The sequence below is a fragment of the Thamnophis sirtalis genome, unplaced genomic scaffold (genome assembly GCF_051295495.1).
Source record: "Thamnophis sirtalis isolate CommonGarterSnake01/CBP01778 unplaced genomic scaffold, rThaSir2_p1.2 scaffold_4, whole genome shotgun sequence".
NCBI lineage: Eukaryota > Metazoa > Chordata > Lepidosauria > Squamata > Natricidae > Thamnophis > Thamnophis sirtalis.
This window is the reverse complement of record NW_028261384.1, coordinates 99,407,733-99,431,169: the sequence shown is the minus strand read 5'-3', so window position 1 is coordinate 99,431,169 and position 23,437 is coordinate 99,407,733. Positions and strand designations below refer to the sequence as shown.

Sequence of the window (23,437 nt, the reverse complement as noted above, 5' to 3'; positions counted from 1 at the left end):
CCCAAGAACAAACTATTTCCTTCATTTGAAGAATCTTTTTAATCTATGTGTGTTCTGGAAAGAGAATCCCCATCTGTAAATCCTTGGAACATAGAATGAAACACTCTTGCCCATTCATCTTACTTTCCCCCGTCCTATCTTATATGGTTTAAATTATAAATGTAACATGTGGGGAAGACACTAGTGTAGATAATAACAATACTCAAAAACAGAGTCCTTTTATTGAATGCTGAAAAACATTTAATATTGTAACAGTTTATTTAGAGTTTTCAGTCTGCTCCATTTTTGGGAGTCTTGAGGATGGATAACAGTGATTTAGAAGAGCAAAACTTTATGAAGATTTCAAGTAACCTCATATTGGCTGGAAATTATTAGTTACTTAAAATAAGCCACAAAAATTCTGAAGCAAACAGATCCAAGAGAGTTCCTAGGTTTCTCTCACTTATAGGAGCCAAAGTAGAGAGATCTTAGGATAATCCTGAAGATGATTGAACTTGAGATACCACAAGTTATTGTGGGTGGGGGGATTCCATACTTGCAATAGAAGTGCTGATGTGGATGTTACAGCAATGCAGTTGCTGGAAAAAAAACACAGCTAAATCCCCAGTCAACCCACAGTAATATTTAAATGCCTCCTTTGCATACTTATGAATAACTTCTGGTTTGTGTGATTCATCTATTGCTTTCTAAACTGGTTATGCCAATGGAGTATGAACACTATATGTTATCTATGACACCATAGCTCATTGATTGGGATAGTAACTCCCTGAATTCTTGTGGGGATATACTCATGAATCTCCAACTGTTTTCCCATGCTTTCCACCAGTGCAACTAATACAAATAAGTCTGTCTTTGACTCTGTATTGACTTGACCATATAGACCACATTAAGTACTTTTTTCTGGTGAGTTTGTTGAAATATGAGAAGTGAGAGAGCAGAGAGGGATGTCTAAGTACAGTTCTACCAAAATTGTCCCCACCATTTTGTTTCCAAAATTCCCCATACTTTTTGTAACATCCATTATCACCGTCTCCCAAAATACAGAAGCAACTTCCTTACTATTGGAGGGGGGGCCCCTCTGTTTTATGCATACTTGGGAATATCCTTTGCTTCACTCTTGCCATAGCTAAAATTAATTTCCATTTAATTTCAACATTTTCTTGGTATGTATGTGGAAAGTGGGGTAGAATTAGAATTGAATGAATGGAATGTTACTTGAGAAAGAGAGGATGAAAAGTAGATAGAATAGTAGGATAAGTGAAAAAGATCTGGAAAGAAAAAAGATTGTGTACAAGACAAAGTGTTACAACACATTATAACTTCTAAAAAGAATTATCTTCAAAGCGGGATCGTATTATTAGGCAGAAACATTCATCCATATACTTTTACATGTACATGTTAAATCCAGAGCATGTAATTGAATAATTACATGTTCTGGATTTTACATTAATAGTTGGTTCAAATTCTGAATATTTTCTGGTTTTAATAGGATCTAAGATCCATATCATATCCTCTTTGAAGTAAGACATGTTTTAGAAGACTCTCACTGTTCTTTATATTAAACGGGTGATGAAAGCAGCTTATCTTGAGTAAGTTTATAGTCAACCAGGACCAAATATACAAGCTGAATTCCTAGATATCTAGATCAGTGTTTCTCAATATTGGCAATCTTTGAGATGCATGAACTTTAACTCCCAAAATTCTCTGGCCAGGCTTGCCTCATCCTGATCTAAATAGTTTGATATATCAGATAATCATAAGGAAGAAGTCAAAACTTTTCTGATCACATCATGTGAATAAAGATAAAATCCATCATATAATGTGGTGTCTGAAATATTCTAATTCAACAGTTCCTTCTTTCTGTGGAGTTCTTTTTAGGAATCTTTATGTTTAGCATGGGTCATGTATGATCCAAGATTGCTTATTAAATAAGGACCCTACCTTGAGTGTCCCCGATGTTCACACTGCAGAATTTTTTGACCAAAATAAAATTAGGTCCTTTTTAATTCTTTTCAAATAAGTTTAAGAAGAAAGTAAACTGTGTGTACATTCTGTTATTTGGGAGAAATGCAGGGGATTAAAGAGAGTGTAACCGTAGCAAAATGCACTTAACTCTTTCCCTCCCCCCCCCCCCAGTAGCCCAGCTCAGCCTGAGTGCTGAGATGGTGTCAGCTGGAGTGGGCTGGGTCACTGAGAGGTGGGGTGGGGCAGAGATGGTCTGATAGTTCAGAGCAGCTGCAGGACTGTCTGTGTGAAGGAGTAAAGCTCTATTCTCTTTCTGACTGCCTAGCTGTCAAGTCCCAACCCAGTCTCTCTGATTTGCATCCATCTCATTCTCATCGGGTAGATTTTGCTATGCTATTGCTGCTGACGCCTCCTCCTCCTCCTCTTCCACTTCGCCCCTTACAATTAGCTTTGTGCATGCAGCCCTAGGGGCTTTTCCCTCTCTGTTTCCACCTTCTCTAGGAAGGGGAACGTGTTATTCCAAGGCCAGTTGACATGTTCACTTGAGTGTATGTGCCTACAGATATCTGGCGTGCCTGGACTTGGAAATCAACGTTTGATATGCAAGACAAAAGACTTGAGACAGCGAGAACAACTTTTTGAATAGGAGAGAAGAGAAACAAATGAGCAAACACGCTGAAGCTCAGAACAGTAAGGGAGAAAGCTGTGTTTTACTGACCAGAGAATCTCAATGAAACTAGAACAACCTGGCTTTGGGGGAAAAAGCTATTGAAACATCCAAGTTTGCTCTGATCAGCTGGTTCTGTCCCTTTTGATATTGTTGCTTCTGGATCAGAAATTTTCTTTGCTTCAGAGTGGAATGGTAGAAGAAGGTAGAAGCCGGGGAGATCCAGCTCCCTGTAGTGGCAGGCAACAGAGATCTTCATACTTTCCTGCCTCATCACAACGGGGCATTTCAGTGGTAAGCAAAGCAGTATGGAGTGTGGCACGAACAGGGAATGGATGGCATTTTGAGCAAGCTGTTGGAGTAGATTGTAGTTTGCCGGAACCCCGTTGCATCTGGCTGACAAGTTTGCGGAACAACGATGCTGAATGTTGGGAGAGACGATGGCGGCGTGCTGGAGCAATGATGGCCTGGCAGAAATTCCAGGCACGGCACAGGAGGGCCAGGAAGCTCACGGTGAGAGGGGAACGTTGCCCTGTCTTTTAGGATGTCTGTAAACTTTGAGCAAATCATTTCCTTCTGAGCCTTGCTTTTTTCATCTGCAAAATAGGAATAATTGTAATGTAGTTTTATGTTCTATTAATTAGCAGAATGACCAAAAATAGCCAGGTAAATTATTTACTTTATAGAAGTTATGGATCCTGGTAGAATGCATTATTGATCTGACCCCCTCCTCCCCAGGCTTCTACATTCTTCTCAGTACTATGATTGATATTTAAGATTTGGATAATAATTAGAGAGATGACTTTCATATGTGTGGCTCATATTTTCTCACTAATATATAATCACTGTAAAATTTATGGTTCTGAAAATTGAGCTAGGAATTGGTGGTCAACAACTCAACTTTCAGCCGAGCTTGAGATCTGGCTCCTTCATTTTAGGAATGAGAGCTGAGATGTGCCTGTGCCCTTCTCAGAAACATTGAATAATTTCCCCGGAGCATATATGTAAACACCTGACTCTCTTTTGTTTATTTGTAAACTACTGACTAATGCTAAGGATGATCAAATGTAGCATCTTTAAAGCAAGGATTCAGTCTTTCCATTGCTTTTATTTATTGTAGTGATGGTTGCTTTTGTGTTTGCTTGTTAAACGATTGCTGCATTTTGATTTTTATAAGCTACTTAGTAGGAAAAGAGGGCAAAACACAAGATAAAATCACTCATTAGGAAAAGAGTGGATTCCTGAATGGGGGAGGGAGGGAAATCAAGACAACTTTGTGCGTACAGATGGGCAAGCTGCTGATTTGCATGGTTTTCAAGGAGTCTGATAGTAGGCAAGAAATAAATGATAGCTCATAGCCTTGGTTTCCATGATCTATAACATGGGAATACTTAACATAGCAATGACGTAAAGGGGAGTTACGGAAACCTATTGGTTCCTTGAACTGATAAAGGTTGTGCTCTGTTTTAAGAATGTCAGATTGTTTTGTGTGGCTATAGTTGGCCTTGAATTTGGGAAAAGTGGTTACAAGTCTTTCACAAACATGAAGTTTTATCTTACCCTTAATATTACATGTATATTTATCTGGGTATTTCATGTTATTCTTTCTTTCAAGGGCACCATGGACAATTATTAGATATGGAATGGGAATATATCTCATTTATTGTTTCCTAGGTCCCTAGGAAGTAGCTTTGAACAATTACTAGCTCAAAATGAGTCAAGGAGTTTTATAACTGAGTAAAGATTTGGATGTACATTGTGCAATTTTCTGTATTTGTTAGAATTGTTCCTGGTTCAACCTAACTTATTATCTAGGTAAAAACTGACTTTTTCAACCTGTGACCATTATATAAATTTTGAAAACCTGTATATCTTTTAATTTGCATAATGCATTCAGTAGAGTATTATTTTCTGTGTTTTAATTTGGTTTTTATTAAGTTTGAAGGTAGTGAGAAGCTGTAAACTTTTCAAGAAACTGGACTGTTTTTCTTCATGTAATTGTTGCACGTGTGTAAATGTCACTGAGTCTCCAGTTGTTGGGCTCTATCCATTGTGCATTAAACATAAATGACTCTTTTCTTGCTTCCAGCCAAGAGCTGAGATTGACCACGAGTTGTTACATCTATTATCTGATTTTTACCTTTTAGTTTTACCATTTGTTTATTGATTAATGCATTCAATCCATTTATGCTGTCATTTCATTAATTTACATGAATATACTGCAGCTATTTGATAAACGTAAACCAGACAGGGTAGGTATTGAGAATTAGCATCTCTGATCATCTGTCAGTATTAACTCTTTAGTAGGAGGTCTGCTATTCATCTATGGAAATTCTCAATCTTTTTCCTGGTTACTTTTTTTTCAATTCATCTGACGTCCCAAAGCAGGCAAGCGAGCTAGTATAGAAAAGTTTGTTCTCCATCTATATAATGGTAATGGTTAGACTCATGAGTATAAGGCAGGTTAATGAGTCTAAAGAGCTCTAGTGTACTGACAATAAGTTGTCAAGGGCAAAGCTTGCAAGCAATAATGATTATAAAATACTGTAGAATGGATACCACATACAGATAGCCCTTTACTTACAATTCATGACAAGTGGTCATAAGTTGAGGCATCCACATAACTGAACCACTTTTAAGACTTTATGACTGTTTTCAAGCAAACACAGAAGTTGTAAAGTGAGTCCATGCATTCCTATGAGTATTGTTTGCTGAAAACTGGCCCCAAAGGCTGGAAATTCACAAAAACCATTATAAATCGCAGTTACATAACTCTGGAATGCTGCAATCTACCTTAAAAGTAAACTGGTTTCCAAGTGCCCAAAATGTACTCATGTGACCACAGGGCAGGAGCTATTGGAACTCTGGAACTAGGTTTTAAGTACATTTTGGAGGCCTGTTGTAGCTTTGATCATTAAGTGACCAGTTGTTAAGCAAGGACAACCTGTGGAAACTTGCAATTTTAAGAGTTTTAATGCATCTGATTAAAACATATCGTAATTCCCATTTGGGCCAGGGAGTATTTTTTCATTCATCAGTAAAAAGTTTTGCAGTAGTAGAAACAACTAAGAAATCATATTTATGTACTCTTAAAACAATCAAGAGGGAGCTTTTGAAGACTTAAGAAAGCTTAATTTTCAATGGAAAGAAAGTAAGTCTGAAGGTTTGCTTGTGTGAAATATTCTAACCAAAATTTTATATTATCCAATGATTTAGGTTATATGAGTTTTGTATAGTGATGAGTTTTATCTTTTGTATATGTTTTCCCTGACATTTGTAGCATTTGCATCCTATATCTATTCAATATTGAGAGTATGTTGAATAGAGAGAAGATATTTAAAAGTACAGATGGTCATCTAAGGTCATCTTAAAATAAATTAAGTGGGAAAGGATTATTGTTTGGAATAATTGGCTCAAATTACTTATACTTTTAAAATGTGAGAATTGCCTCTTACAATATATGCAAGTGTGATTTGACAGTAGCTGTTGATTGATATGGAGAGAAATAGCCTGAGACACCAAGTGGCAATGTGTTCATAAATTATTCAGAAACATTGAAAGGTTCACTACACTTCTCTTAGTTATTCCAATTAAGAGATAGTTCAAGATCAGCATATTAATTCATGATTAAGGAAAATGTGACTCCAAATACTATTGTTGGAAGCTTATATGTAAACCTTGGAGTATACTGGTTGAATGTAGTTGAAAATGGGGAAAAGATATTATAGAACCAAAAGTGAATTAGATCCTCTCTTTCTCTCTCAAACTTGTCATCATTTTTTTTCTCCTACTCATATCCTTCCATGAGTAAGACCAAGACACTTTTTTTCAGAATCTGAGCTGACTACATGCCCAAGACAAGTGAGCCAGTTAGTAAAATAGATAGATAGATAGATAGATAGATAGATAGATAGATAGATAGATAGATAGATATTGGATTGGCAATGTAAGGACCAAGTTCTAATGTATTCTCAGCCCAATCCTCATCTCAACAATTGTTATGGAAAAATAGGAGGAGAAAGTGAGGTGGTACTACCTTGTCTTCCTGTATGAAAAGCAAGTCATCGATTTTATAACTAAATAAATGAGCTACTAACTAATTCTAACCCTTAGCCATTGAAGTTGAAGCCAGTCCCTATCTCTCGATCCAATCTATTTCACAAGGTTATTATTTTGGGGAAAAATTGAAGGGGAGGATGCTATATGGATTACCTTGAACTTCATTATTGTCTGCTATGACCTATAAAAGTCTTACATCGGAGTAGCATGCTAATGAGTCGATATTTGCTTATTATCTGGAAAAATTTTTTGTGGGAGATCAAAAATTGTTCCTGACTAGGAGTGTTCAAATTTGAAATGTTCAAATAATTCTGAATTTGAGATGTGACATGAAAGTCTAGTCTGGGTAACTTTGGCCCAACAATTCTTTCCCAGCCCATAACATCAGGCTTGGGCAACAAATTGGTTGGTCAACCAATGTTGCAGCCAGTGAATCAACACTCAGTCGATCGGAAAAAAGTAGAACCTGCATTTCTAGGAAAACACTGGGAAGAAAATTAAACTTGAGGAATGCAATGTATGTTCATGTACTTGTGTAAATCAGAACTATTACTTATTATTGCTGTTAGCATAGCTGACAGTTATATAATAAAAGCAACAGTGGAACATGGTTTTAGCTGTAATGTGGAAGGAAAAGCGTGCATGTGGGTGCAGAAACCTTCTGCACTTCGCATTGCATCTCTACTTCCTCTGCTGATCTTTTGTTTCCTGTTATCAGGAACTTTGGTCATTCAGTATGAATGAATGAACAAGAGGCCACTCATGCAAAGTTTTAATCTGTGTGCTTGGCTCGCAGTGCATCCACATCCGCTGTCTCTTCCTGAGGACTGCTGAGTCCATTGACAATGGGAGGCAAACTGCAGAGCAGACAAAATGCACATGGAGAATGACCTGGGGGCCAGCCAGGCACAGAAAAGAGACATTGACAGGCAGGCTCAGAGAGGGTTAGACTTTTGTCCTAGGCTGCATTCTCTGAGCCCAGGGATCTGCCATCCAGGAAGAAGAGGGCGAACCCACACAGGCTGCTTTCCTAGGGAGCCAAGTCAGTCACCTCAGTTCCAAATCAGATATCATTTAGGAAAGGTAAGAATGTGTTGAGTTACATATACAGGTCAGACCAGTTGGGCTTCCTTCTCTTTAGGATTTCAGTCAAATAAACTAGTCTGGAACAGCTTCTGTATTTTTAGGCAGCTGGGTTCTTGAATTAGTCATAAAAATAATTTATGCATCATTCTAAAACTATATTTTGTCCATAATCATTTCCCATCTTGCTTTTACTGGCTGTTTTCATTCTGTATGAGAACATACTAGAGGCTAACATTCGTGGCTTAACAAATGTCCATGGATGGGCATGGAGAATAAACATAGAAAGAGGGGCTCCAATTTCAAAGGTTCAGCACTTGAGATTTAGTTCCTGATTAGTTGCCTTGTGTCCTTCTTGAGTTAACGCTGTTCAGCCTAAAACATCCTCCTGATCTCCCTTCTTCACCTCTCCCTCTACTCTAAATTGAATTTTCTCTACTAACAAACTTTCCTCAAACTCTTCAATTCTATCTCCATAATTTGCAGTCAGGCACTTGTCCAGCCACCCTGTTACTTTCCAAGTGCTGATGGAAGTTATGATCTGGGGTTGTGGTCCATCTGGCTGGATCCAAATTAGAGCAGTTCTGCATGCTCCTCTCCTCTCTCCAACCACAACTTCTTTTTAAGACTGATTATAAGACCAAGGAGTAACAGTGTCAGCTCAAAGCTGTAATCAGATGCACAAATGCTGCTCTCAGTAGAATTTAGCGTGGAGTTATATGGTGCCATATGGGGCAAATATCTCCAGGCAGGTCATTCTAAGGGCAGGGGTCAAATGGAAGCCACGTTCTGAGCCAAGGAAAGATGTCATCAAGAAGTCGGGGGGGGGGGGAGAGATAGAAGGGCAGGCAGGCACTTAAAGAGGACACTGGCAAACTCCGAGAGTATCAAATAAGCACTGAAGCAGTGAAGAAGGAGAACCCAGGAAGAAGACACAGACCTTCATAAGAAAGGTTAAAGACTAGAACTGCATAATCTAGAGGAAGATACTTCTTGTGTTGGAGGAAAATTTGGCTAAGTGGGCGCTTTTCATAATCTATGCTTTTTGGAAATAACATGGGTGCCCCTTTTTTTTGTAATTTGGGAGGAGGAAAAACAACTTTATATATATGCTAACCTTACAGACAGTCCTCAGGTCGGGATCTTAATGACCTATGGGTTGTTAGGCAAAATCCCAGAGTGGGTCACTGACCCTGGGGGAAGGTCCTGAGAGGCCTTGCCCAGACCCTGCCCCAGGCTTCCCAAGGGCCCGCCCATGCTCGGCTTCCAACACTCCCTGCAGGCATCGGGCCTGCTTCCTACCCCAGCAGGCCCAGCAGCACCCACTCCTCATTCTGCAGCCATTGAACATCTCCTGAACTTTCCGAATTTAGGCCGCTCCATTCCTCAGCCGCGCAAGGTGATCCCAGAAGCAGTGGCTATTTTCTGCATAGCAGCTTTGAACTGTGAGCACTTTGAAAATGGCCGCTGCTCCAAGATTGTGCCATGCAGCCTGCCTTCTTTTCCTTATTCAAGCTGTGGAGATCCTCAAAAGGTAAATGAGGAGAAGGGTCTGGAGCCGTGAGAAGCAGGTCCAAGGCCTTTAGTGACCTGGTGGGGGAAATAAGCAAGGGGTTCTGCTTCAGCGTCCCTGAAGTTGTCATAAAGCGAACAACCATGGGGGTGCTTCAGCAGCTGTAACTTTGGAATTTTCACCATAATGTTGAATGGTTGCTAAGTAACCGATCATAAAGCAAGGATTACCTGTATTCAATAATATACCAAATTTGGGGTTTTTTTTTGGTCTTGACAAAAAGGTTGTAGCCATTGTCAAGATTAACACAAATATCGAGGCATAAAGGAAATTTATGCACAGGGTGGAAAACTAATAACTATTGGAATGTCACTTCATATACAAATTATCCAAAGCAAATACTGAGTTAAAATAGGTAGCTGGTTGTTTGGCTTCCTCTATCTGTGTGTTTTAGGAACACCTCTATACATACTGTATCAGATGCAGAAGGCATTAATATATTCAGGTCCCTTTAGTAAATGTATTTGAAGTTAGAAAAAATGCAAAGGAACATCTCGAAGGATGCCTTGCACTTGGAAGGGGCTTTGCTTAACCACACTATATTGAGTGCCTAAATTATGATTGTACCACCACTATGCTACTGATAGGTTTTCAGGTACAATTCAAAGTGCTGGTTTAATCTATAAAATCCTATGTTTGGCTCGCAGGTATCTCCAGGATGACCATATGGAACTGGGCCACTGTAAAAGTTTGCCTTGAATGGGCATGTTCAAAGTCTCTATAGGCATAAGGTGCAATTGAAGTTCTATTTTCTCTGTAGATTGCTTTTTTCCCAGTTTTCCCTGTTCATTCTTTGAGATTTATACAAGAGACATCTTTGGGTACCAACCATGACAGAATGTCGTATGCAGGGAGTTAGAGTTGGCTCTCCTCAGCCGCTGACTGCTTTGTTTGACACAGTACCAACCAGTCTTGAATTTGTCAGTCTTTTAAAGAGCCCTCAAGGCTAGTATCTTTTAGCAAAATTTTAGCAAAATTTGATGGCTAAGGAGAGCAAAAACCATCTTAGTCTATCCTAGATAATGATTGTATTACAGTAGTTCCTTGGTGCTTGAGTGTATTTATTGCATCATGAATTTATTTATTTGGCAAATTATATAGCTACCCAACTCACAAATGTGACTCTAGGCAGCATACTACAATAGACAGTTAAAACAAGTACAAACAACTATTAAAAACAATTAAACTTAAGTAGCATTAAGACTGTAAGAGAATAGGCAACATCCTAAACACAACACAAATGTATTGCAGGCTCCCTTTTCCCATGAGTTCCCCAAGGGTGCTGGGAAAATTTAAAAACTTTCCAGAAAGTTTGTAGGATTGTTGCCTCACCATGGAAGGAATGTTATCGAAGGTAGGAGCCATGACAGAAAAGGCTCATCTCCTGGATTCTGTGATCAGGTGTAACTCTCTGACAAGGCCTATAACATACTACCCCTATCAGACCTGAGGGCTTATACAGTTATATTTTGTTTTAGTCTTATTGTTTCGGAGATCTGTAGGTTGTTCAAAGTTGGTCATAATTGAGCAGCATAGAAACCTAATAAACTTTTAGAGAAGTCTCCCTCAATGAATCACAAAAAGAATGTACATTTATTTTATTTATGCATTTTTATGGAAGTCATATTAGAAGCTCAAATCACCCTACTTTGGATACATTATGCAAAGACCTAGCTTTTGAAAAATACTTTAATTCTAGGAAAGGTAGAATGAAACGTGGCACGACAAAACCGCGCCCGTCAAAATAGCGGTGATAAAATCGCGTCGCTAAAGCCGCGACGTCATCACCGCGTGTCATCACCGCCGCGACAACAGCGCGGCAACAGAAGGGCACTTTAAAACGGTGCCGTGGCAGAAAGCCGATTTCAATTAAGGTAAGGGTTAGGATTAGGTTTAAGGGTTTGTTTTAGGGTTAGGTTTAGGGTTAGGTTTAGGGTTAGGTTTAGGGTTAGGTTTAGGTTTAGGTTTAGGGTTAGGTTTAGGGTTAGGTTTAGGGTACTGAGTGCTTGGGAATGTGTGGATTTGCCACACGTCATTGCGGTAGGGTCGCGTTTTTCCTTAGCACTTCGAACGGCGTGAATTAGTCTTCGCGCTTATGTCTCCGCGGATAAGGGCTTTGCGGATTTGTGGTGGAACCAGAATAAAAGACAAGAAGAGGACATCTATCAGTAGGGAGGATAAATTCATTTACAGTAGTGATGGGTATCCATTAAAAGACCTGAAAGACTAGGTTAAAGACAGATTGCCAAGAATCAACAATAACTTAATGATATATAATCAATCACTGACAGAATATATATATATACACACACACACAAATTGACTATTTCTAAGCTATATATCTCAATCGCAAATATAACTTTATCTGCAAATGGGAATGCCTAGGGCAGGGCTGTCAAATTCCCCGCCCAGAGGCCGAATGCATCTCATGCTGGCCACACTTGCGCCTGGTTTAGCAAAGGGGGAAAAAGTCCCGATATGTCATGTGATGATGATGTGATGCTGTGAGCTTGACACCCCTGGCCTAGGGCATTGACATGGCTTTAATAGCCAGGCCGAAGACTCTTTTCTTGGACAGTAGACTGAATCAGATGATATCCAATCCCCCTTTCAGTCCTGACTATGAATCCTTTGTTTTTAGCTGTTAATGATGTCATTCCTGCATTTGAATATCACGTTGGGTTTAGCTAATGAAACCATGAGGAGTTTTTAGTAGCTGCATCTTCTTTTGGTAAAGAGAGACTGTATTAACCAAGTGCCTTTGTCAGAATGAGGGCAAGATAAAGTCAATCTTATCAAAGATGTAGCCTTATCAAAGTGTAGTGCTACCCCTATAAGGACTGCTGGAGGCCAGATTCTCCTGGCCCTCTTGGAATGGCTGTCAGTCTACAGGCACTTCTACTGGCCTGGGTCACATAGTGGTGGTTAGTCTCCTCTCAGCAAGCAGGTTGCATGGTAGAGTGATGGTTAATTGTTTCCCAGCAGGTGAGTTACAAGATGGTATTCAGGTGGCTGGTCAGCCCTTCTTCCTTTCTTTCTCTTCTCTCTCTCTCTCTCTCTCTCTCTCTCTCTCTCTCAAATTGCATGCTGGACTGTCCTTCCATCGCCTTTGCTCCTTCATGGGTTCCTCTGCTTGCCTCCTTTAATTCAAACTTTTCTCTCCCTCAGCCTTGCCCCACAGAAGCCTGTCCTATCCTATCCCCTTCTCTCCGTCAGGCTTGCCCTACTGAAGCTTCCCCTATCTTCCCCATTGCCTTCATTCGCTCTCCCTTTCCCCAGGCCTCTTTTTCTATTTCCCCCCTCAACCAACCACCCTTCCTCCCCTCCCACCCCTTCAGCCTCCTCCTCTTCCCTCAATAACCTCCTCCTCTTATTTCCTTCTCTCAACCCCCCTCCCAAGTTTATCTACTATTGGTTTTATTAATTAGACCCATAAAAACTAGGACCATTAAAAGCTTTGGAATATCTTATTTTAAAAATATTTATTAGATTTTTATCCTGCCTTTATTAATTTAAAAATAACTCAAGGCAGCTCACACACATAACACCCTTTCCTCCTCCTCTACAATGTTGTTCTGTCTACAACAACAATCCTGTGAAGTGAATTGGATTACTACTTCAAAATAACCCAGGTGACTTTCAAGTCTAAGGCAGAACTTGTATCAGAATGCTTACAGTTTTCGAACGATTTGACAAAAATATCTGTGAACACTTTTACTAATCTACCTGCACACATGGATGTTATTTATATCTGATCTCTTTTTATATGAATGAGGTCCAGCATTATTAACATGTATTAGAGTGTCAGAAGCTCAATAATAGTAACTGTGAGAGGGATCCTGGAGTTCTAGTGGACAACCATTTAAATGTGAGCCAGCAGTGTGCAGCAGCTGCCAAAAAAGCCAACACAGTTCTAGGCTACATAAACAGAGGGATAGAATCAAGATCACGTGAAGTGTTAATACCACTTTATAAGGCCTTGGCAAGGCCACACTTGGCATACTGCATTCAGTTTTGGTCACCACGATGTAAAAAAGATGTGAAGACCCTAGAAAGAGTGTAGGGAGGAGCAACAAAAAGGATTAGGGGACTGGAGGCTAAAACATATGAAGAACAGTGGCTGGAACTGGGTATGTCTAGTTTAATGAAAAGAAGGACTAGGGGAGACATGATAGCAGTGTTTCAGTATCTCAGTATGCCACAAAGAAGAGGGAATCAAACTATTCTCCAAGACACCTGAGGGTAGAACAATAAGCAATGGGTGAAAACTAATCAAGGAGAGAAGCAACTTGGAACTGAGGAGAAATTTCCTTACAGTTAGAACAATTAATCCGTGGAACAACCTGCCTCCAGAAGTTGTGAATGCTCCAACACTGGAAGTTTTTAAGATGAGGTTGGATAACCATTTGTCTGAAGTGGTGTAGGGTTTCCTGCTTAGACAGGGGGCTGGACTAGAAGACCTCCAAGGTCCCTTTCAACTCTGTTATTCTAAGACAACCTTCCTTTTCTCTTACCTGTGTCATTTATGAAGTGACTATATCAAAAGCTGATTTTGAGAAACCATCTTCCCTTCATCATTAAGAGTTCTGTTATTTCCTAATAGAAATATTGGCTGGCTGGCTGGCTGGTGCAGCTTGAGGATAAAAAGTGAAAGAAAGAAAAGGCCTATTTCCTGATCTTGATTCTGCAAATTTTCTTCCTTCTCCATAATTTAGCTTGGTACTGAATGTATAACAATTTAGTGGCTAGGGTGGGAGGATCACAGATAATCCTTGTTACTGACTGCCTTGTTGAGCAACGATTTACAGTTACAACTGTGATAAAAAGTAACTTTACAACCAACCAGGCCTTGTATTTGCAAACTTTACAGTTCCACGAAGCAAAAGAAAGCATAAGAAGAATTGCAGTGTCACTTAGTGACTGCTTGATTTAACAACTGAGTTGCCAGTCCCAAATGTAGTTACTAAATGAGGACTACCTATGCTGAAATAATGCTAGAACTTTCTTTGGTATGTAAAAGCTTTGACACCCATCGACCTCTTGTCCATCTTTTTTTTCTGAATTGGTCTTGTGTAGAGTGTTATCATTCATCTGGAATGAAACAGAATATTTCACAGTTTGGAGCTCTGTCGGTGCCTTGGAAGGGCGGTTGGAAATTGCATGAAAATGAGGTGTTTTTTTTTTTAATAAACTCCTTAAGAAAATGGTTGATTTACTGCTTTAAATTTTGAAAACCATTTGTCTTCTTTTAACTTGATCCTGATGTGAAGGGGTAATAAACTAGGATTAGAGAAAATAGCTGTGAGTAAAGAATGGCAGGCTGGCTGGGGAAAGAGCCAACCCCTCATTGCCCTTTTCTCCTAAAACCTTCTTGTTTACAAGCCTTCAGCAACAAAGGAACTACTACTCAGTTTGGCCTGGAGGCAGATGGATTTTTGTTTCCAAAGATAATAAAACTGATGGTATGGTTAGTGGGGCCCTATTAATCTAGATGCTATGTGAAAAATGATACAAATGATACACTTTAAAATTTCAAAGATTCGCCCTTTGCTTTCTGCCTGTATTAACTGTTGAATAACCAATTTATTTTTCAGTATTATAAATGTCTCTCCATTCATTAGGCGTACTCATTTTAATTTATCTGATTAAAAAACAAAATTTGCAAACCTCAATGCCATTGGTTAAGTTGTCAGATGTCACAGAATGATCTTGACACTTGTGACACATCTAATTTCATCTAAAAAGTTTTGTTGTGGTTTTTTAAATAAAGTTCAATAGAGTAAATCCATATAGCACACTGAACTAAACTCAAACAAACCACATAAATACAAAGTGTGCCAAGCAAGCCTTCTAAACGATCAGGGAAACAGTTCAGAAATAATTTGCTTGGCAGATCAAGACATATTATAGATAGAACTATAGAACTGTGGGGAACTTCTTTCCCCTTGGCCTTTATTTTATGGAGCTGAAAAAAAAAGTTCCTAAATGTTAACTATTGTACACACAGACACTATCTTGGATTTCAGTATCATGCTTTTTTTTATTCAAATACCAACTTATTATTCTGCTTAGCGTGATGAGCATGCCAGTGAAGCTATCACTGGGTGTGAGAAGGAAGTCACTTTTAACCCACTCACTTGGTTACACCCTTTCCCTAAAATCTCACTCTACATTTAATGGAGTTGCTTTTGGCGTCCCTTAGGCTGAAGCAAACCAGCTGATGTGGCATAACGAGCAACTGCCTCAGGGGCAGCATGCTTGCAGACAGAGTTGTCTGTTGTGATAAAATATAGCTTATTGTAATTACCCTGAATCCCCAAACCTGCTATTTTCTCCATTTTTAATTGGGCTTGAGGAATGATAAACAGCAGGCTTTTACGATTTCCTCTATTGCAACTACTTTGTTGACTGGGTAAACGTTCCAGGTGGCTAGCTCACATTTCACATTTTCTGTCAGTTTTCATCCGTGATAGTTAAATATGTATAATATTTATCTGTGCTTTTTCCAGACTTATAATTTGTATAAGTCTGACAACTTGTTAAAATTGTCAAGTGAACATTGGTTTCTTCTCATTTATATTCCACAATACGAATAAGCATAAATAATGTGCCCTAAATTAAATGTGAATTTTTGCCTCATTGTTTGATATCAGAGTGGATTCAGAGTTAATTTCTTGCTATTATATAAATATAGGGATCGCAGTAGCATGGAACCTGTGGTCGAGATATTGCTGAATTATAGCTTCTAGCAACCCCAACACAGCAAGGATGAGGGGAGCCCAAAAGTATCAGAAAAGCCACAGGTCCCTCCTTGACCTACATGAGTTTTTTATTTCCTGAGACACTAATTGCTTTGTTCTTGCAAAATCTCATTGGAAGCAGAAAATATTGCAACCTGAAAACAACATATTGCAAGGAGACATCTACATTATTTTGCCATAAAATGCATCTGAAGATGATGACCATTCTCTTTTTTTATTACATTTTTTGATATAATAAAAATACAAAACAGGAAGAAACAAGATAAGGGATAGAGAAACAAGAAACTAGATGTGGGGGGGGGGAATCACACACACTAACAATTGTGCCTTCTGTCCTTCTTAGTAGCCTCTCAACTCCGATGGTCCTTGGATGAAGCCGATTGTCTGGACTCCTTTCAGTCTGGATTCAGGCCTGGCTACAGCATGGAAACCGCTTTGGTCGTGCTGACCGATGATCTCTGGAGAGCCAGGGATGGAGGTCATTCCTCCATCCTAGTGCTTCTCAACCTCTCAGCGGCCTTCAATACCATCGACCATGTTATCCTTCTGCGACAGTTACGAGAGGTGGGGGTGGGAGGCACCGTTTTTCGGTGGTTCTTCTCCTACCTCTCGGACAGGTCGCAGTCGGTGTTGGTCGGGGGGGAGAGGTCGAACCCCTGAAATATGGGGTTCCTCAGGGCTTGGTCCTATCTCCCCTCCTGTTTAACATCTACATGAAGCCATTGGGTGAGATCATTCGACGGCACGGGATAAAATACCATCAATACGCGGACGATACTCAGTTGTATCTGTCCGCCCCGTGCCAACTCAGTGAAGTGGTTGACGTGATGTGCCAGTGCCTGGAGGCTGTCAGGGTCTGGATGGGGGTTAACAAGCTTGTGCTCAATCCAGACAAGACTGAGTGGCTGTTGTGTTTCCCTCCCAAGAATTTGGTTAGTATTCCATCACTCAGGCTGGGGGGTGAAATTTTACGCCCCTCAGACAGGGCTCGCAACTTGGGAGTCCTCCTGGACCCACAGCTGACCTTAGAACATCATTTGTCGGCTGTGACCAGGGGGGCATTTGCCCAGGTTCGCCTGGTGCACCAGTTACATCCCTACCTGAACCGGGAGGTACTCGCAACAGTCACTCATGCCCTCGTGACCTCAAGGGTGGACTACTGCAATGCGCTCTACATGGGGCAGCCCTTGAAGAGCATTCGGAGACTTCAACTCGTCCAGAATGCACCCGCGCGAGCGATTGTGGGTGCACCTCCGTACATCCACGTTATACCTATCCTCCGCGAGCTGCACTGGTTACCGATCGGTCTCCGGGTACGCTTCAAGGTGCTAGTCGTAACTTATAAAGCCCTTCATGGTATTGGACCTGGGTACTTGAGAGACCGCCTGCTGCCAATTACCTCCCAAAGACCCATTAGATCACATAGGGTTGGCCTCCTCCGGGTTCCGTCTACCAGCCAATGCCACCTGGCTACTACCCGGGGGGAGGGCCTTCTCTGTGGCAGCTCCGGCCCTTTGGAACGAACTCCCCACAGAGATTCGGACCCTCACCTCTCTCCAGGCCTTCCGAAAAGCCGTTAAAACCTGGCTGTGCCGGCAGGCCTGGGGTTGATGAGTTCCCTTCCCCTCTCGACTATGTGGCTGTGTGACTCTTGGCTATTTTAACTACTTGTATTGTGCTTTGTGTTCCCTTTCCCCCTTGAGTTGTTCGCCGCCCTGAGTCCCCCCGGGAATAGGGTGGCATATAAATAAAACAAATCTCAATCTCTTTCTTTCTATTAAGTAATTGTCATCTTAAACTTTTTCTCAGTTTCATCTAATTTTTAATCCCCAAATCCCATAATTATCAATGCATTTTCTCCCTTCTCTCAGCAAAAAGTCCATATAAGGCTTCTAATTTTTTTCAAAAAAGTGTTTTTGTTTTTCTCTGACCAAAGTAATCAAGATTCACCATTTCTGCAAGTCCAATTGATTTTATGACCCAATGTTCCAATATAGGCTTTTCATTGCTTTTCCAATATATTTGCGTACAATAATCTTGCCTCAGTTACTATATACAATATTGTTTCCTCATATTTTGTTTGTCCTTAAATTTTATTGAAATAATAGCGGTGTCAGCATTTTATTACTTTTTAATATCTTTTGCATCTTTGCATGAATTTGACCACAGGAAATAAACTTCTTTCATGCACAGCTCAGTGCTATAATTACTATGCCACTATGTTTCTACTATTTTTTTTGGGGGGGGGGGAAGTTTCAAGGGATCAAAGCGCTTCATCCTTTTGGAAGAGAAAATGGATGGCAAAAATAGGGAGGTTGAGCGATTGGGAAGAAAAAAAGAGTTACAGCTCTGAGGAGGCAGGGAAGCTGAAAGGCTGAAATTGAAGGGAATTCTGCTTTTCGGTAGGAGAGACCGACCGAAAAGCAGAGAACTGAGCAAAAGGGGAATAGGCACATAAAAATGTTGCTGTGGGGAGTTTAAGTGGAAGAGGGTGTCAGCAAGGAAGCATGAGAAGTGGGGGATGGGGTATTGCAAAGAAAACAAAGCAAGGAAGTGATAGCAGTGAGGTTGCCTTTTAGTCAGTCAGTGATTTGAAAGGACTAGCTTAATCTTTTTGAGCGCCTTAGTATGATTATGTAAATAGACACAGAATAAATTATTAAAGAATGGTATATATGTGTACCCTTGCCCTGTCCTTGGGGAAGTGTGAGTGCCCCTGAGTACGAAGGCACCATCTGCAGCTTTGTTGCTGGGGCAGCTCATGGTTTTGTTCAGGTTATTACCAGCAAAACAGCTGTTTATGTTTGGGTGAGAAGCTTCCCCTGGGGTGGAGAGTGTTATAGAAAAACTCTCTCTCTCTCTCTTTCTCTTTCTCTCTCTCTCCCCCCCCCCATTGGAGAGAGAGGGTCCTGCCTGACATGGTGCGCCTTTGTCTGAACAAGGTATATATAACAGTGTATCGTCTGGCAGTTTTGTCCCAATTTTCATTTCTCATAATGAGCATTTCCACTTTCCCTTTAGGTAGAATATGATGGAGGGAGGGGGGCGGGGGGGAAACCACTCAGGGACAGTGTCTGGTAACACCCCCCCCCATTCCTTTATTATTTTGTTCGTTGGAGGTAGGCAAATTTGCCAGAAGTATATGCGCATGTAATTATAATAATGTGTTAATTAAAATGATGCCTTTCCTTTGACTTGAAAGGTTTGTTCAATTTCAGCCCCATAATCTTCAATGTGGAATATGCACCATTTCCAGCCCTTTTTTTTGTTCCAAGTTCTTGCTCCCTTTCTCCATTCTCCCTTTCTTTCTCCTTTTCACTGATCAATTATTTTTGTAACACTCTTTTGGCCTCAGTCAAAGCTATAAAATAACCCTCTTTTTTGGTTAAAAAGGTATAGACTTGCATTATATTTTTGCTCTCTGAATTTGTACACCTCTTAGTTAAACCTTTCTGCTATTTTCATATTGGTTTCTGACCTCTTGTTCCCTTCCTTAGTGATGTTGTAGTTGACATGTTAAATTATAAAGCAATCACTAATACTGTTTCTCTCAATGCTTTTAAGAACATGACTTAATTTTATTGAGATAATACAGGTGGAATGTAGAGTAAATCATACTGGATCCAATAATGTCAGTGCCCAATATTGACTGGTTTTCTTATTGTTTGATCATAACAATTATTCCTATAATAAATTAGAGCTATTATATTTATATAGTATACACATTATACCTCAAACACGGGAGGTATATGTGTGAATATCTCCATCCCAAATATAAACCTGTAAACTAATAAGCCATGAAGGAATAGCAATAGCAATAGCAGTAGACTTATATACCGCTTCATAGGCCTTTCAGGCCTCTCTAAGCGGTTTACAGAGAGTCAGCATATTGCCCCCAACAATCTGGGTCCTCATTTTACCCACCTCGGAAGGATGGAAGGCTGAGTCAACCCTGAGCCGGTGAGATTTGAACCGCTGAACTGCTGATCTAGCAGTAGCCTGCAGTGCTGCATTTAACCACTGCGCCACCTTGGCTCTTAGGAAGTTAGACAGCAACCCATTTTCTGATATACTAACTTTCTGTGCTGTTCTTCTGTTTTAATGGAGGAGTATTCCATCACACGAACCTCTTTCAGCAATATGAAATGGTACAGTCCAAGTATTTTGCTACATCAGTGAGGACTAGCTGATGTTACATTGGAAAAATGTTGTGACATATCCCAGTGCACTTTTAAAAATTAAAATATAACTATATATATATGGGTAATATATAAAAACAAAGAGAGCCAGTTTGGTATAATAGTTAAAGGTGTCAGGCTTTAGAAAGCAAGAGACTAGAATTTTATTCTCACCTAAGACATCTGGGGGACTTTGGGCCAATTGCTCTCATTCAGCCCTATGAGAAGTCAATGAGAAAGGAAAACATTGTCAATAGAACTTCATTGATTTGTCTAGGAAATCCCCAGGAATCAAAAATGTCTTTAAATAGAAGGTGTGCAGATGTATAGACACCTGTGCATGAACATGCGGGCACACAGACCAACAAATAGACAAAAGTGCGGATAGTGGAAGAATTTTAATTATCCCTTACCACAATTCTTCCTTGAAAATTGGTAATGCTCCTATAGTGACAGAAAGATAGCCAGCTATTTCAAGTGCTATTTTATACTAAATATTGATAACTTGTTGATGTTACTTGTTCTTTTGAAATTATGTTATGAAACAAGGATGTTCTATTTTTACCAGAACTTGTAATTAGGCTTTTTAATGAAGAAATGTCTTTTCTACTACTGCTTTTTTTAAAAAAAAAATCTAAATATTTCATTCCCCCCCCCATGTTATTTAGGATTTCCCCACTTTTTATCTATTCTTTAGAGGACTATCTCACGTTGTATATTTTCAACCTGTTCTATTTCAAATAATTTTCTATTAATCCACACTTCTTTTGATTGCACTTGTGGTCATTGTCCATTATTCATGCTTCTATTCCACACAAGTAAGGCACAATATAGTCCTCAGAGAAATACTTTTTTCAGTCTCAGTGCCACTTATGACACTCTTGGGCATGCATTTTGTCAATGGGATTCCAATATTAAATCCCAATAACAAACAAATTTATTTTTCAAAAAGCTACTCTGTTTTAGATACATATCCTTATATTTATTTTCTATTCCTATCGATCACTCAAAATACAGCTCAGGATAGTTGCTTGTTCTCTTGTTGATTTAGTTGCAGATTAAAAACAGAAAGGGTAGATCAGAAGTTAACCCAGTGATTTCTGGATGCCTTGATTTTTTTCAGTGTGGAGCCTCCTGCCAATTAAAAAAAAAATCCAGATCCAGTTTGGTCTTCATATTCAAACATTGAAGATTTGTTAGAAAATATTGGTAATAATATCCTATTCTGGTTTGGGTGGATAATGGGTTTCATGATACTTAAAACCTAAAAGTTCACTCATGAACATTCAAGTAAATGGTTCAGGTGCTATGTCAGCAACAAAAGCAGAACTACATCAAGAAAGAATGATTTTTTTACAGAAAACCGTTTTAGAATGACTTATGTTTAGCATTGTTAGTAGGACGGGTTTGACAAAGCAACAACTGAAAGAGCTGAGTTTAAGATAAGCAGGCATAGCACAAGTAAATAGATACTTGGATATCTATCTGCATGAAGTTATAATCAGATAATGAAAGAAAAGGGGCTATATCTGTGGCACCTATTCCTGACATTATTCCGTCAACAATGCATACCCGTGGTCTCATTAAAGGAACATCTATAAAGTGGAAACTACTTTATGTTTATTGTTTTGATTCAAACTTGAGTTTTCCATGAACTAGTTAGTCTGACATTGGTTGTCATTGTGATAGAAAGCCAGTTGATTTAGCCACTTATTCTCTACTAATTTTACTCCACCCCCTCCCCTTCATAAGGAGCACTTAGGTGTCTTTGGCTTATCTCAAAATTACAATATTGTTAGCTGATCTGGAAAGTTTAAGAAAAACTGGAAGGAGAAAAAGGTGGATAACTTATATAACATTGCCAAGGAAGCTACATGAATGGGCATTTGACTTAACTTTATTGGCTTAAAAGCACCTTTATTTTTTATCTTCATTTATACCATTACTGGGACATGAATGGACTTATGGAGGGAAGAACGACTGAAGAGATAGAGGGAAGGGATTGAAAAAGGAAGGCAAGGGAATAATGAAGTAATAAAAGGTGAAGAGGCAGATCATGAAAGGAAGTAGTTGTGCATGATATTGCGGAGGGGGGGATGTGGATGAATGGAAGCAATTATATAAGTCATTTGGGTATGCATTCATACATAATTATTTTTAACTGACAATGAGTTAAATTGTGTTCTTGTTTCCACATAGAACTAAGACATACTTACCCTTTTGTGTGCAAAACATAAACTAAACTCATTATGGTTTACTGACATTTGAATCCATAATGTATGTGTGTCGTGATATGCTAATTTGAATATGATTGGCTTTGTATATAAAAAAATAGTATTCTTTTGGTTAAACTGAATGTTGCAAAGGAGAAATAGAAATCCGTATTTTGATCTGGAGGACATTAAGTTGGAAAAACTGACCTAACCTATGTTCGTATATTTTATTCTATTTATAAATGCATTTATTTGATCTGGGGTAAAAACTCCTGTGTTGGCTTTAACAATATTGTGTTTTGGTATATGGCTAAAGTCATAATGGATTCTAATATTACTATATAATTGCAAATATATACACTATGCACATGCGCACCAATTTCCAAAGGAAAGAGGTGGAGGAGAGATATTTATTTGTAAATAGAGATAATCCTGTTTACAAAGAGGTCTAGGTGGTTGCTTCTGGAATGATACTGAGAAATTAATTTGATGAATACGAGGCAACCTTATTAGTCTTCTTTTCTAAATGGTGGGTGAGTTTTTGTTACCGAAAGATAAGGATTGTGCGCCAGTAGAGTGTAATACTTGGGAACCATTGGGAGTATCTAGGCATTGTGTCCTAGGATAAAGTAGCTCATGTTTTCTCTTCATTAACTCTGGTTCATCTCCTACAGAAGCTGCTGGGAGGGAGGGTGGCTGGAAGGGCTGAGTGATGAATCTGCATTTTCCACCTGATCTTTTTGCTCTTTTGCTGTTCTGCTTAGAATATTCATGCTTGACTCAAGCTAGCTGACTGCCTCGGGGAGGTTGAAAGGGGGTTGTGTTGGAAGTGGTTTGAGAGTGGGGTTGACTGTCAATTGCTCATTTGGTGCATTGCACCTGCTCACTGAAAGGGAGCTATGCTAAAATTGACAGTTGGGGGGCCTGCTTTTCCTCTT

General features: G+C 39.5%; 1 protein-coding gene across 7 annotated transcripts in view; it reads left to right on the top strand.

Moving 5' to 3' along the window:
* The window catches only part of ARHGAP23 (Rho GTPase activating protein 23), a 218,195-nt gene that overhangs the window by 78,499 nt on the left and 116,259 nt on the right, over positions 1 to 23,437 (top strand). For 3 of the 7 annotated variants that reach the window (XM_087713561.1, XM_087713562.1, XM_014059519.2), the window contains exon 1: positions 2,336 to 3,145. The exons of 2 other annotated variants lie outside the window; for them this stretch is intronic. In XM_087713561.1, coding sequence (XP_087569687.1) covers positions 2,825 to 3,145 — 321 coding nt within the window. In that variant the 5' untranslated portion in view covers positions 2,336 to 2,824. Of the gene's footprint in view, positions 1 to 2,334; positions 3,146 to 23,437 lie in introns of those variants that run through there. 2 more of the 7 variants (XM_087713560.1, XM_087713557.1) reach the window with 2 other exon arrangements.